The sequence below is a fragment of the Phyllostomus discolor genome, chromosome 2 (genome assembly GCF_004126475.2).
Source record: "Phyllostomus discolor isolate MPI-MPIP mPhyDis1 chromosome 2, mPhyDis1.pri.v3, whole genome shotgun sequence".
NCBI lineage: Eukaryota > Metazoa > Chordata > Mammalia > Chiroptera > Phyllostomidae > Phyllostomus > Phyllostomus discolor.
This window is the reverse complement of record NC_040904.2, coordinates 93,263,371-93,279,222: the sequence shown is the minus strand read 5'-3', so window position 1 is coordinate 93,279,222 and position 15,852 is coordinate 93,263,371. Positions and strand designations below refer to the sequence as shown.

General features: G+C 45.6%; 1 protein-coding gene across 3 annotated transcripts in view; it reads right to left on the bottom strand.

Moving 5' to 3' along the window:
* Window positions 1-1,129: 1,129 nt before the first annotated feature.
* SIDT1 (SID1 transmembrane family member 1) overlaps window positions 1,130-15,852 on the bottom strand; it is a 96,651-nt gene continuing 81,928 nt past the window's right edge. Inside the window, exons 18-26 of one of the 3 annotated variants that reach the window (XM_028505176.2) lie at window positions 12,694-12,830; window positions 11,938-12,046; window positions 8,457-8,471; window positions 7,348-7,424; window positions 6,341-6,387; window positions 5,898-6,003; window positions 5,702-5,812; window positions 4,630-4,743; window positions 1,130-3,182 (exon numbers count right to left, since the gene is read on the bottom strand). In XM_028505176.2, coding sequence (XP_028360977.2) covers window positions 3,120-3,182; window positions 4,630-4,743; window positions 5,702-5,812; window positions 5,898-6,003; window positions 6,341-6,387; window positions 7,348-7,424; window positions 8,457-8,471; window positions 11,938-12,046; window positions 12,694-12,830 — 779 coding nt within the window. In that variant the 3' untranslated portion in view covers window positions 1,130-3,119. Of the gene's footprint in view, window positions 3,183-4,629; window positions 4,744-5,701; window positions 5,813-5,897; window positions 6,004-6,340; window positions 6,388-7,347; window positions 7,425-8,456; window positions 8,472-8,512; window positions 10,075-11,937; window positions 12,047-12,693; window positions 12,831-15,852 lie in introns of those variants that run through there. The other 2 variants (XM_028505175.2, XM_036018105.1) reach the window with 2 other exon arrangements.

The window sequence follows — 15,852 nt, the reverse complement described above, 5'->3', positions numbered from 1 at the left end:
GGCCTCCTGGAACTGAGGACAGGGAACAGAACAGCTGGTTTCGGTGGAGTCTGCACATCTCCGCCTTTGTCACCCTCATGCTGCGTTAGCATCAGGTGGACAGGGAAGGTGAGAATCCTAGAGGTCCAGCAACTCGCCAAAGGTCACACAGCAAATGTGTTTGGACTAAAGTCTGACTCGAGAATCCTTCTCCAACTCTACTATTCTTTTTATGAAAAGTGTTTATTTTTGCTTCTCTCTTTCCCCCAAGTTTTACACAGGGAGGCTACCTCCCAGAATGGCAAACATTTGTGTATTATTTAATTCACTGACACATGCATTTTGTGGTCCCACAGAACATTCTGGTGGCTGTTTGGAGCTACAAAGGAAGCAGCTGCCACTTTCCTTGTCCTGGGAGCTGGCTTGGTGACCTCCTTCAGTCATGGAAAGTCCCATCCTCAGATAGACTCTGGTTTCCACCGGCCTCAAGTGCTGCTAAAATAAAGCCGGGCTAAGCCCTCAACCATCCAGCATCAACAGGTGGAGTGGCCTCTCCGGCATTCATCAGAGGTGTGAAGGGGGTATTTTTTATGTGACCTCTTGCCCTCTGGCTGCCACATCGCTGTCCTGCTCCAGCTGAACTGCTCGTGTTACCTCTGGGCCTGCTCTGCCAGCGGCCTCTTCTCGGTGGCTGTTTTTCTCCAGCTCCCCTTCTGCTGAACAGGCTTTCAGAGTTGCCTTCCCTGTTCTTTTAGAGAGTGAATGAAGTCCACAAGCTCAGGCAGAAGTTGCACAGGCACTGCACTAAGAATGGAGGGACGAGGGGCCGGGCAGCCCTGAGAATCTCTGCTCGCCCCTCCACCCCGCACTCCTATCCACCCCGCAGGTGCAGTCCAGCCGTTTCCTTGAGTCCTCCAACCACAAGGTGGGCATCGCAGGAAGAATGAGCAACGAGCACCTTTAGACTTGAAGAATGGGCTGGGTTTCTAGTCCTGCTGTGGAGAACAAAGCTGACCACAATGTGTGGGTTTACGACGCAACACAGACATGGGAAAACGGTCCAGAATACAGCAGCCCAATTCACCGGGTTCTACGGGCCCCTCCCCGCGGCCTAGGACGTGCCTCCCAAACAAGCTTCCGAAGGGCAACAAGTCTTAGAGTTTATTTACTTCAGGCTACGGGGCTTCTCGAACAGTCTTTGTTTACATTTCTTAGTGGATCTTTTCTAAGGGGATTTGAAACCATAAGCCCATTAAAAGAAAAGAATTGGTTCAAATCAACCATAGTTAAACAGATTTGAAATTTCTTTTAGATGTTAGACTAACACAACCACATGATAGCTCACCTTCTTGTGGCCTATGGAAGCCAACAATATTTTTACATTTGCACGGGAGTTTTTCTTTTATAGAACACTTTTCACCAGTATTAACTTATCTGATTGTACTCTGATCGCATGAGGCAAGGATTTTGTCCCCAGGATGGGATGCCAACAATTTTTAAGGAATAAAGAGTAACAGAAGACCAATTACCAATTTGATAAAATAATAAAATACTTCATTAACAGCATCTTTGTGTTTTTTAAATGAGGCAAATTTTGCTGTTCAACTTCCAAAATGTGTTTTGAACATTATGCAGATTTTTCAGAGAGGGGATAACAGTTTTTTTTAAAAAAGAATGGCTGACCCGTTTCTCTGATGAAGGATCAGGAAAGCAGAGGTGAGAGATGACTTCAGTTCCATGGGCAAATGCATCTGTGTGTGCACACTAGCGAGCACGTTTCCCAGTTCCATTGTACGCAGGCAACCAGGAGCCTGGTCAGAATGGGACTCTTGGGGCCGAGCTGCCAGACGGTGAGGAGGGAAGTGGGCTGCTGGGCCTTCAAGGCCTTGCTGGGGAGACCACAAGAATTATTAGGTGCAAGCAAGACAATCCTAAATCCTCTGTGCTCTTTGAAAACTAGGGAGTTACAGTGACATGCATTCATCCTGAGAGTCACTTCTTAAGAACTCCAGGGAGAAAGTCTGGAGGCATAAAGTGGCCACCAAGAGGCCCGGTCAGTAGGAGAGGACCCCTAGTGCCGCATCCCTGGCTAAACACTCACTCCTTCCCCCAAAGGTGCTGTGGGCACAGAATTGTGCTGGTTAGACTGGAGGCAGGCGGAAGTGCTTTTGCCTCAGCTGCGGCTGCGTTAGTTCCAGGAGCCCAAGTCCTTAGGGTGGGGCCTGTTTGCTTGATGCTGACTGACATCCCTTCTCTCTCAGCACTGTCGGTCGTTTCTCTTGCTCCTCCTGCTGGTAGAAAAAGTTCTCTCACTCTCCCTGTCATCTTAGAGCGGGTCTGTGGAGCAACAAGGCCTGGTCCCTTCTTCTCGAGAAGGCAGAGCCTGAGTTATAGGGTCAGCACACAGCAGTGAGATGAAGACACTAAGGAAGAAGTAAGCACCCAAGCCCTGGTCCCAGGGGTGAGTTAGGAAGAGTGTATGACAAGGCCCAATCCAGAGCCTCCCTAAAGAGGTGAGGAGCCTGGGGGAAACAAACAGCATTCCTTCTGAGGAGGTGACAAGCTGCTGCTGATAAAACATCTATCCTAGTGGGGTAGGGCCTCGGGTCCACCGGCTACCAGACTTCAAGGCATCACGACATCCCAGAACCCTGGAGCAGCGAGCTGGTGCTTAGAGATGTCTAGAGCAGCAGATGTCGCAAAGGTGCACAGGGGCCCACCTAAGTTTCTGGGCGGGGAATCCGGGCTGCTGGCCTTCATGGGCTTGGGGGTGGCTGGAGGGAAAAGTGCAGCATCATTCTGCCATTGCTGGTGAGTCCCAGGTGAGGTGGTGGGGTCCCAAGACAGCAAACTGACGGATGCAGTGTTTCTCTGGTTTCAGAGTTGCAGCATAAGGGGATGGGGCTTTCTCCACTGTTCAGGACTTGCCCCTGTCCACAGCTTCCTTTCTTCCCCCTCTTCGTGCAGATTTGGATCTCCTCTGCTCCTGCCCTCCCGGTGCGTGCGAGTGTGGGCAGAGCCGACTCCACGAGGGCTGCGCGGAGCATTTGGCAGTGGGTCCTGTGCTGTAGGCCCCACGTGTTTTTATGAAACAGCACCAAGATCGATGGCTCCCTCTTCCCCCTCTTAAAGCTGGAGGCTCAGAAGACAGGGATCTGGTCCCTCCGAACCACATCTAGGTCATCATCCAGGGTTAACAAAACCTGAAAGGTGAGGGGCAGAGAAATGAAACGAACGCACAGTCACAGCCACAGTGAGTAGCTGCTTTCTCTCGGAGACTCACACAGACAGAACCTCCAAGTGCCCTTGTTCATTTTCATGTCTTCTGCAGCTTTCTACAATGCTGTGCAATCTCTCAACAGGCATGTATTATCATACACAGTTCATTTATTAATTAATTCAAATATTTATCACGGGTCTATCATGTGCTATTCTAGGTGCTGGAGATACAGCTTGCAATGAAAGAGGCAAAACATCCCACCGTCCTGGGGCTTGCATGCGAGCGAGGGCTTCAGATAGGAAGCAAATACATGAGTAAAGTATGTGTAGTGTGTCAGATAGAAATATGTGCTAAGTATACTATGTTAGATGGTCATGTGCACTAGGGATAAAAATTAAATCATGGAGAGGACATGGGAAGTATAAGGTGGAAGAGGTAAAATAATTTTGAGAGGGTGGCTGGGGAAATCATTATGAGAAGGACCATTCAGGTCAAGACCTAAAGGAAATGAAGTCTTATTGCAGAAAGTGTTGCCACACAGAAAGCGTACCCTCCTCCTCCACGTTTACACCCCAGCACCGCCGCTCTCTCCACTGGGACCCTCCACGCCACTTTTGTCATCTCTTTCTAATGAAAGCAACTCAAACATAAAAGCCTTGAAGAATGATTGTAGAGATTAAACCTCCAAAACTGGCCACCCGGGGGCAGCCCTGCTCCGCTTTTGAGGTTATAAGGCTGGCAGAGACGCTTAAACCCCACAGTGTTGGGAGCCCTGGCCACCTGCTCCTGTTATTTGTCAACTGAACCTGTACAGGTGCCACGGACTTCTATTGGGAAAATCAAAATTAACAAGAAAGGAGTCCAGGAGGTTTCACCCCAGGATCTTATAATACGTTTGGCTTCTGGGAAAATGTTGGGGTAAAAATAAATGGAGGGACTAAAGGGAAGATTAGGAACCAACTGGTTAGAAGGTAACAGAGGCCTGGATGCTATCCTAAGCTACTCCAGGAATTTGTAAGTTATGTGTAAGCTATTCCGTGAGGCTGGAGGAGGAGGAGGAATGTGAGTCTAGCATAGGAAGGAGTAACCTAATGTTACTGAAATTTTAATGGATGCCCATAGTGATGCCTGGGGCATTCTGGGCACATGAGTTCCAATGATCAATTCAGCCCGAACTTTGTGCAGCTTAAGGAAAACCATTTTGTCAGTCTGTGTCTTAAAATATTGAAGAGTAAAGAAAAATAATAAACATTGAACCAAAAGATAAACAACATTAAGAGAAAATCTGTACACTGAATTACACTGAGGGATTGAAAAGGGAAATTAAGAGAGGAATATAAAACAGGGTGTAAGGAAGAGGGGAAGAGAAAAAAAGAGCACAGGATTCAAGAGAGAAGAAATTAACAAAAAAAAAGGTGTTATAAACTCACCAAGAATGAGAAAAACAGGGCAGTGGCAGACAGGAAGTGCCAGATGTCATGGTCATCAAAGAAATCCAGCAGGATACATTCCCGGTTCTTCTCCCGGGATTCAGCCGGGGTTCCCTGCGGGAAGGTGAGGCGGGAGGTGGGCGTGCATTCCCACAGCTCAGGTGTGCAGAGCGCTGAGCAGCCAAAGCTACACAAATGCAAACGCCTGGCTCAGAAACTTAGCTTTCAAGAAAACACACAGTCACACACACACACTTGTACATAAATGTTCACAGCAGCATCGTTCATAACAACCCCAAAGTGGAAACAACCCAACTGTCCATCAACTGATGAGTGAACAGATAAAACACAGTGTACCCACACAAGCAAACATTGCACAGCAAGAAAAAGACATGCAGTACTGATACAGCTACAGCACGGATGAATGTAGGAAACACTATGCTAAGTGAAGGAGGTCAGACTCCAAAGCCGCATGGTATATGAGTTCACTCATATGAACTGTCTGGAATGGGCAGATCTACAGAGACAAAAGATAGGTTGGTGGTTGCCCAGGGGTAAGGTGTTCAGGAGAATTGAGGAGTTACTTCTGGAGTGATGAAAACGTTCTACAATCAATCGAGGTGGTTGTGAAGATGGAGTGGAGACTTCCCTGCTCTGTGCCCGAGCAATAGCACTAATTTCCCAGGCCTCAGCTTTCCAGTCTGTGAGGTGGATGTATGAACACCTGCACCAGGGCATTTGTTTTTAGATGATGATTATGATGAGAAAGGTAGAGAAGACACACTAATCAAGGTTTCTGCATATGTTAAACATTCTCTGAGAACAGGATTGTAACATAACACACACGGAAGATCAAATTTGCAGAGTGTGGGCTTTATACACTTAGGAGTGCTACCCTGATAACGATGACAACGTGCCCTTCATCGAGATGGTAAAGCTTTTAGAGAAAGCTTTTGCTTTAGAGATACCAAAAACATTAGCAACAACAAGCACACGGAGAGAGGGAGGCAGGATGCTGAAAAGGCAGGATGGAGAGAGAATATCATGTTGGAAAAGAAAACTGTTCTCTTACCTCCCAGCTGCTGAGATTCTGGAAGAAAAAGTACAGGGCAGCAGCCCACAGCACAGCGGTGGCCACGATGCAGAAGAGCGGGATGGGGAGGACCTTCTCAGAGCTGCGGAGCTGCAGGCGAGAAGCGGAGGCTGCCGTCCACACTGCCGGCCTCGGGCGGGCGGGGGCGCTGCAGGCCCCCAGCCACCTCGCTTACCTTCATGATGATGTAAAAGGCCAGGTAGAGCAGCAGGTTACAGATGAAGATGCCCAGCATGTAGGAAGCGAAGTCCCTGGGTCGGTAGATCAGTCCAAAGAGGGCGCTATGCACATGGGCAGGAATTACTTTGCAGCCATGAGGGTGGATTTGTAACATTATTGACTTTTTCGCTTTCCCACTCTCATTTTTGCAAGGAGGGGAATTTAAAAAGAAAAAAAACACCCCTCTTTAACATATGAGTAACTTTTAACTGATTATACCTCCTTCAGAACATTCAATTTTAAGGATTGGAAAGCTCCCATAAATGGATGCACCATTAAGAATCATACTTCCTGTCTGGTTGAAATGAGTTTTCCCTTCATATGACAGCAAAAGAAAGCTAAACCACAGTGTCACAGTCATTAATTTAAAAAAAGACATATTTTCCTAAAATTACTTACAAGGACCAGTTAACCAGATTCCCCACGACGAGCAACACCATTCTGTCCTGAAAGAGGAGGAAGGAAAACCTTGAAAAACCCTCAGCTTCCATTCCCTCCACTTTCAGAACCCAGAGCTCCTATCCAAGCTCTAGTAAGCTAAGGGGTTCCCACATTACTTTTTGTAAAAATCCTTCGATTATACACTGTTAGCAGGAACTCAGTGAGCTCCTGAGTGCCAGGCCCAAGCAGCACCACTGGTTCTGAGCGCCACTCTGGGTCCAGGTCGGGTCAGGGCGCCGGGGGTGGGGGGTGGGGGGGGGGGGGGGGGGGGGGGCAGGCACGTGGCTTCCCCGAGGTCGAGGGCCAGCGAGCGGAGACACAGCTGTGACCAGGGCCCTGAGTCCCCTGCTCAATGTACAAGTGTGTAATGTACCGGAAACAGTAATGGAGAATTTTTAAAAGTTGTATTTCAACCACTAAGCAATAAACGCATCTTTTAAAAAATACCCTTGCTCATGGTAAAAAACAATGTATAAAAATCAAACACGTGTATAATGTAGAAAGTATAGGTTCCTAATGAAAGTGACCAGAGTGGCTATAGGCCCCAGTTTACTTGAGACAGTCTGGTTTATGCCTGCCGTCCTGGTGCAATTATTAATAGTGCCCCCTTTCAGTGACACAGTGAAACTGGCTTACCTCTTTGGATGGTTATTTACCGGGACACCGCCACAGCTAAGATCACTGTTCAATAGTAGTTTTCTACACACACACACACACACACACACATGCACGTGCATCTCTTTCTACACTACAGCAATGTTTCATGTTCAAAAATGGGACCATCCCAGCTTGTTTTTTATGAACAAGAAGAGTAAGCAACATGCTTCTTTCTTCCCCCTGACTGGACCTCAGCCACCCTGGGCTGTCTGGCCCTCTGGACTGGGGGAGCCCGAGTGGCTGCGCGGGCCTGCCCCTCCTGCGGTTCCCCACTCTCTGGCACAGGCCAGAGCCAGGGGCACACGTACCATGTACAGAGGGCGGCTGCACTGGTGGATGCAGTCCGTGTAGAGCACCATGGCGGCCCGCCGGAACATCCCCAAATCTGCCGATGACACGATCGCATGGTAAGAAGGCTCAGTAAGAGATAATCAAAATGCTCCCTAGTGTCCCAAGCTTTTGGGGTCAGGATGATGTTGTCTTCACCTATAAAAACGGTGCTTTACACCTAAGAGGTGCATGATTAACGTTTGCTTTAAAAAGCGACGCCCACATCAGCCGCTTTCATAGAAAGTGTGCCACCTCTGTGGGTCACGCGGCAGAAAGGCACGCAGGATGCGCAGGAGTAGCCGGCAGTCACAGATAATCTGGGCGGCTGGCCAAGCCTTCCACAGTGTCCTTCGGCTACGTTTCCCTTTGTTTACAGTTTACTCCGGCGGTGCTTCCCCGAGAGCGGAGGTGTTATGGGGCCCCCCAAGCCCACCTTAAAACATGTGCTCTCTCTAGAGGATGGGAAATCTTAGCTTGTAAAAGTTCTAATCTGTATTACTCAGTGTGGTTACGAGTCAGTAAGAATTGAACCAAGGGATACGGGGGTTACTGAGCAGGTTCAGAAAACCTAAACCTGTACTGAAGCAATCATTGAAGGAATTTAATTAAGATGGGGGGAGAAAGACAGCAAAGATTTTTAAAAGTGTAGTTCCTCCAAAGGATAGCATGAAGCACAGTGAGTGTTCGTGTTAGAACTGCCGCAGGAACAGAGCCAGTATCACAGGTGGGACTTTCTCCGAGCCGCCCACCCTGCAGACATCCCGTGCACGGCGGGGCAAGCATTCGGTGCAAAAGTGTCCCAGCTCTGTTGTGAACGCTACCCCTGGGGCCAATTTAACCAGCCTTTGCTACACTGTCAGATACACAGTGGGAAGAAGGAGAGTGGGGCATGCCCAGCAATCATGCAGAAGAGGGGCGCAGGCTGGGTTGGAGTGGCCCTTGCCTCTGCGCCTCGCCCTGGCCCACCCACCACTGAGCCTGCCCACCCTGGAAGGAGGTGTTCAAGGAGCAGAGCTGGCAGGACAACTGGGGGGCCGCTTTGTTAAGAAAACAATCGAGAACCCTGAGAAGGGCCGCTGAACGTTACCTGTGTCAGATACATCTGAATCAGTGGAAAGCAGAGGAGAAATGAGAAAAAGAAAGATTTGTAAGCAGGTAGCCAACAGGTAAACTACTGGTCATTTTATTTTTCTTTTAAAGGGATGGCTTGAACATTATTTTCTGATTATAGAAGTAATGTTTGCTCATCATAAAGAACAGAACTTTTCTGCCTGCCCCAGACACTCAGACGTTTACTATTGCTCAAGGACAGAGCCAGCCTGTTCCGTCTCTCTGTCTCCTTCCGTGTAGGCTTACAACTTCCAGTCAGTCCATCCTCTCTCACGGGCACTCCTGTGGTCTTTTCTGGGCTCTGGCAGCACATTAGTGACCCGGGCAAGTAGTTCTGCGGCTTTCTGTCCATTTTGAAGTGCCCTGCCTCACTGCTGCTGCCTTTCCTGTGTCCACATGTGCTTTCACGTGTGACCTGGGGGCCACAGAGAGAGGGGCATGTGACCTGAGAAAGTAAGGATAGCTTTTGAAATGGGCAGGCAGGAGCCTGAACCACTCTGTCCACTAACTCAACTTCCTGCCCTTCAACTAAATCTAGATGTGATCTTTGTCACAATGGAATAAACGGTTGTCCTTTTGACTCTGATAAGTCCATAACTACTTGGGGAAGACTCCTGGGTAAGGAACTTGAAAATATTCAGTTAAGCTAGACACTGGCTGTCTCCCATCTGCCCTTTCAGACCTACTTACCACACACCTCTCTGTCCTGCACCATGCCTGGGGGGGCTCACTGTATGGACATCAGTGGATTTCCTTGCCCTCCATGGATTTGGACAATGGGAGATGCCAGCAGGAGACTCATGCCCTGCCCCTGTCTGCTAGCCAAAGGTCACTGCTCCTTTCAGAGTGGCTCCCTCCCCATGATGCTCTGTTTCTGAGTTTTGGTAACCACTTCCCACCCGTCCTTTGGGCCTTATGGAGAGTAAAACTTCTCAGCTACTCACCCAGGGTTACTGTGCTATCCCTTTCATTCTTCCCAACCTTGCCACTGCCTTACGAATAGTCCTTTTGTGAATAAATTCTTGTCCATCTTTGTGTGATAGCTTTTTTCTATTCGGATCCTGACAGATATATTATGTGGTGGTAATGTATTCCATTTCTCCTTTTTAAAATAAAGGTAAGCTAAGTCAGCACTGCAAGACTGTAGGTGGTAAAGGAGGTATGAATGTAGTCAAAGCTCCTCTATGTACTAGTGGTCACCACTGCACACACAGTGGTCCCCCTTGTTCATGCTTTTGCTTTCCACAGTTTCAGTCACCTGCGGTCAGCTGGGGTCTGAACATATTAAGCTGAAAGTCCTAGAAACAAACAGTTTATAAGTTTTAAATTGTACACTGTCCTGAGTAGCATGGTAAGATCTCGAGAGTCCCATGTATCTGCCCGGGACATGCCTCATCCCTTTGTCCAGCGTCTCCGCACTGTGCACCCCACCTGCCGGTGACTCGCTCAGACCCACCCTGGTTATTAGATGCACCATCATGGTACGTTGGTGCTTGTGTTCAAGTAACCCTTATTTTACTGAATAGTGGCTCCAAAGCACAAGAGTATTGCTGCTGGCAATGAGGAAATGCCGAAGAGAAGCCGTAAAGTGCTTTCTTGAAGTGAAAAGGTGAGTACAGTACAATAAGATATTTTGAGAAAGTGACCTCATTCACATAACTTTTATTACAGTAATTGTTATAATTGTTCTATTTATTATTGGTTGTTATTATTAATCTCTTACCATGCCTAATTTACAAATTAAACTTTATCATAGGTATGTATGCATAGGAAAAACAGAGTATATACAGTGTTCTGTGCTACCTGTGGTTTCAGGCTCCCACCAGGGCAATTGGGACACAACCTCTGAGGACAGGGGGTGGGGGACTACCGTATCTGCATTGAGTTTATCTTTCCAACTCTGGGAGAACCCAGAACAACAGTGCTTCAACTTACCGTCCTTTTGAAAGTTGGCTTTGTTAGACTGAACTTGCTTCTGAGTCTGGAGGATGGGAAATGACCAGCGCACCAAACCAAATACCCTACACAGCCAGCTATTGATGCTTCCTTCCACTGGGGGATTTGGAGGTGCACTGGCTATGTTACTGTCAAGGGCAAACCCACTGACTGTGCCAAAAAGGAACCTAAACTGCCAAAAGAAGAAAATGTTTTACTTGGTCTCCTACTCTTAAACAAGCCACTTGTTTATGTAGAATCACTCTGAGACCTGTGCAAGAGAGGGTTTATATTTTAGAGCCCTTCATTCCCCCAAGTGCAGAGTCTGAAGGGCAATGGGACTACTTGTTCTCCTTCTAGATCACATTCTGAATTCTTGGGCACCATAATTTTCTGCCAGATGGCCTTGAGCCTGCTGTCGGAGTTTGCACAGCCCCATTCCCTGGTCTACCTTCCTGCAGGCAGATGGCACCACTAGAGTATGCACTTGTAGGGGCAAGGAGTGGCCACCTGGGTGTTGCACAAAGGTGTCTATATAATATGCATGCCTGTGAGACCCCGTAAGACGCAGGACAGAGGTGGAGGTGGGCAGAGAAAAGAAGCAAGACTGGGGACCAGCTCTCCTGTACAGCTATGTTCTGAAGATCCAAGAATTCTAAATTTGAACCTGGACTGTAGGTTATAACAAAGGTATACTATATTTATCAATTTGTTGAACTTTCTTCCAGTTTTCCTTCCATGTATTTAATCATTTTAAGTCTGCCTCGTCACTTTCAAGTCTTTATACACATGGTATGTGTTTATTTGCAATCTTGCCTTGGGCTGGGCAAATGTTAGGCATAGGGCTTTGTTTATATATAATATTTTTACTTGACATGGAAAAAGCATATGTAAGTCTGACTTCATGGACCTTAAAATGACTGATGAAATGTGAATGCCCTGATACGACTTGAACCTGCTCCCATGTATATGACTGACCAACGGCAGACCAGATGCTGACTTCTGGAACATGCAGTGTCCTTCTGCTGTCCGCACGGCCACAGGGCTTTCAGGAGGCATCTTGCCTCTAGATTGACCAGTTGGTCTCAGAAAGTTCCAGATCCACAATTTGAAAACAATATATAATTCATTCTTGGTAACCTTTTAGCATGGTTAAAGAAATGTTCCTTTTGAATGCTACAAATTGAAAAATATCCCCTAGGTAGGTAGAAGGAGTGATATGGTAATCATACTGTTCTGCAAATACGCTGTCAAAGTTTTGTGGTTTGTGAAGTGTTTGGCACTTGGAACTGGAGGTATGCCTCAGCTCTCAGGTATGGTAAGCTTAGTTTCTCAGGTGACTGGAACTAGTGATAACAGTTTATTGCAATCCAATAAAGGAGAGGAAGCTTTTAGAGAGAATGTATGCTATTAAACACAACACAGAAGTCAGAGCATGCATTCACAATGACCAGTAACCCTTCTATTTAGGATCAATGAAAACAATGTCCTCATAGTTTAATCTAGAGTAATAGGCAACTCACCTATCTTGAAACGACCCATGTAGTAGATCTGGGTGCTGAGGGCCAGGGAGGCAAGTATATGGATCACAGAGAAGATGAGCCAGAACCACACGTCATTTTTTCCAAACACCTAGGAGTAAAGCCGGAGGTTACCTTCATCTGGGGTTCTTCCCAGAGAACTTTGTAAAGTCGGCTCTGTCTCATATCTGCATAAGGAATCAAAAACTGAGCTGTGCATGCATTTTGGTCCCCTCCCACCCCTTCTCTGAACTCACGGGGCCTTACCACACCCAGGGCAGGAAAAAGAGTGGCTACCTGGCTAAAAATGAAAACGGGAAGAAATAGGTGGGGCAGCTGAACAACAATGCTGAAGGGACAGTGGGTTTAAAGTTGGGGGCTGCTGCTCTTCAAATAGCTGCAGGCAACTAACATTGTTTGTGCATAGTCAGAAGGTGGTTTCTAATTTTTTAAGCCAGTCTCTGCACTCTTGCACATCCCCATTCCAGTCTCACATGAGTCAAGTCCCAGCTTTACACTGAGACTCTTCAGGGATAGTTATACAGGTGCCAATTACATCATATAAAGTCACTAGCTAAGTAACTATATAAAATGCCATGAATGGATCAATGATGACAGTGTCATGAACCAAGGATTATGATTAATTTAGTTCTCTTCCAAGAAACAGAAACTTGAGCTCTAAGAAACAAACAAACAACAAAAAACCTCTCAAGAGGGTACTTTTCGAAAGGGAGGCTGAGGCTGTGAGCTGGGACGCACCACTCCGAGGACGGTGAGTGTGATGACGAAGGCGAAGGAGGCATAGGCGGCGTAGGCGCTGGCATTGATGTCCGGGTGGCGGGTCTGGTAGAGCTTCAGCATGCAGAGGCCAGCGATCATGTACATGAAGGATGTGTCTGCGGGCCCACAGGAGGAGCCAAGACCATCAGGCAACAGTCAGATTTGCCTGTGGCCTGGCAGAACCCCCTCCCTTCAGGCCTTGGAGTATTTGTTGCCCTCAGACTCTGTGGAGACCTCTACCATGCCTGCCCCCCAGGTTTGTTCTCTAGGCAAACCCCACACACTCCACTTCTGAACCCCCTCAAAGCAGTTCCTAGTTTACAGAAGAAAATTATCTGATGACAGGAGAAACAAGTGACTATTCCCACTTGCAGGGGTACAATGCTGGTGTTCCACAACAATGACAGGAGAAGCCCTACTCGTGACAGTTAAAGCAGAGTGATGATGAAATGAGTGTGGGAGGGCCTTCTCGGCATCCTGAAATATAACCACATTGACTGCTACTCCTGTGTAGCTTTCTAGCCTAGGGATGAAAAACAGCTAGAAATTAAATGTGGCTTAGCTGCAGGAGAGTTATGGAAATGCAAATTCAAACAACAATGTAATATTCCATGTTACTCAAAAATCTAGTACCAAATTTAAATGTCTGACAATAACACATACCACTGATGATATGGGGAAATGGGAAATCTCACACAGCTAGCAAGGGTGGGAATTAATGCTCTGGAGAGAAACTTGTCAGTTTTTGGTAAAACTGAAGATGCATACCTTCCACTGCAGGTGACTCCAAATTCTACTTCCAGGTATTCCAGAAACCTCTCTCACAAGTACACAGAACTGTACATAAGGATGTTCATTACAGTACTGTCTGTGACAGCAAAATATTGGTAACATCTGAAGGTTGTTCAATAGAGGAATCGATAACTGTGGTATATTTTTGTACAGAATATGACAATTCTTAAAAATGAATGAAATGATAAAATCCAGCACCTATTTAAGACAAAAACTCTCAGCAAAGTGCGATTAAAGGCAACATACCTAAATATAATAAGGTCATATATGACAAACCCACTGCCAGCATCATATTCAATGGGCAAAAACTACAGTGTTCCCCTTAAGATCAGGAACAAGACAGGGATGTCTGCTCCCACTGCTCTTACTCAATGTAGTACAAAAAGTCCTAGCCACAGCAATCAGACAAGGAGAAAAAAATAAAAGGCATCCAAATTAGAAAGAAAGAAGTAAAACTGTCTTGATTTGCAGATGACATGATACTATACATAGAGAACCCCAATGATTTCACCAACAAACTACAGTAACTGATAAATGAATTCAGCAAAGTAGCAGGATACAAAATTAACATCCAGAAATCAGTTGCATTTCTATTTGCCAATAATGAACTAACAGAAAGGGAAATTAAGAAAACAATCCCATTTATAGTTGCTTCAAAAAGAATAAAATACCTAGGAATAAACCTAAGCAAGGATGTAAAAGACTTGTACTTGGAGAATTATAAGGTGCTGAAGAAATAAACTGAAGAAGATAAAAAGTGGAAGTACATACTGTGTTCATGGATAGAAATAATTAACATTATTAAAATGTCTGTACTACCCAAAGCAATCTATGATTCAAAGCAATTCCTATCAATATTACAATGATGTATTTCACAGAACTAGAACAAATATTTCAAAAATTTATATGGAAACACAAGAGGCCCCACATAGCAACAGTGATCCCAAGAAAGAACAAAGTTAGAGGAATCATGCTACCTAATATGAACCTACATACCATAAGGCCATCGTAATCAAAACAGCATGATGCTGGCATAAAAACAGACACATAGATCAATGGGACTGGATAGAGAGCCCAGAAGTAAATCCACATCTTCATAGTCAATACTTGACAGAGGAAGCAAGCACATACAATGGGCTAAAGAGAGTTTGTTCAATAAAAGGTGTTGGGAAAATTCGACAGGTACATGCAGAAAAGTGAAACTAGACCATCTTCTTATACCACACACAAGAATAAATTCAAAATGAATTAAAGATTTAAATGTTACCAAATCCATAACAATCCTAGAAGAAAACATAGGCAGCAAAATCTTGGATATTTCTCATAGAAATTTTTTATCATCTGTACCTCCTCAGGCAAAGGAAACAAAAGAAAAAATAAACAAATGGGACTACATCAAACTAAAAAGGTTTTTGCACAGCAAAGGAAAACATCAACAAGATAAAAAGACAACACATGGAATGGGAGAACATACTCACTGATACAACTGATAAGGGTCTAACAATCAAAATTTATAAAGAACTTATAAAATTCAACACCAAAAAACAAAGAAACAAACCAAAACCCCAAGCAGTTTAATTAAAAAATGGGCAAAGGACCTGCATAGACACTTCTCTAAAGGGACATACACATGGCCAATGGACATGAAGAGATGCTCAATGTCACTAATCATCAGAGAAACGCAAATTAAAACTACAATGAGATATCACCTCACACCTGTCAGAAACGCTATCATCAATAAATCAGCAAACAACAAGTGCTGGCAAGGATATGGAGGAAGGGAAACCCTCTTGCACTGTTGGTGAGAATGCAGACTGGTGCAGCCACTGTGGAAAGCAGAGTGGGGATACCTCAAAAAATTAAAATGGAACTGCCTTTTGAGCCAGTGATCCCATTTATGGCAATATATCTGAAGGAACCCAAAGTATTAATTTGAAAGAACATAAGCACCCCTGTGTTCATTGCAGTATTTTTACAATCACCAAGATATGGAAGCAGCCCAGGTGTCCAGCAGTAGATATGTGAATAAAACAACTATGGGATATTTACACAATGGAATACTACTCAACCATAAGAAAGAAGAAAATATTACCCTTTGCAACAAAATTTTACCCTTTGTCCATGTGGATGGACCCAGAGAACATTATGCTAAGTGAAATAAGCCAGTCAGGGAAAGACAAATACCATATGATTTCACTCGTATGTGAAATCTAATGAACAAACTGAACTAAAAAGCAAAATAAAGACAGACTAGATAGAGATCACAGAGAGAGAGCAAGATGGCAGCTAAGGGGAGGGGGAGGTTAGGATATGGAAGGACTGAGCAAAAAGGAAAAAGGACTCATG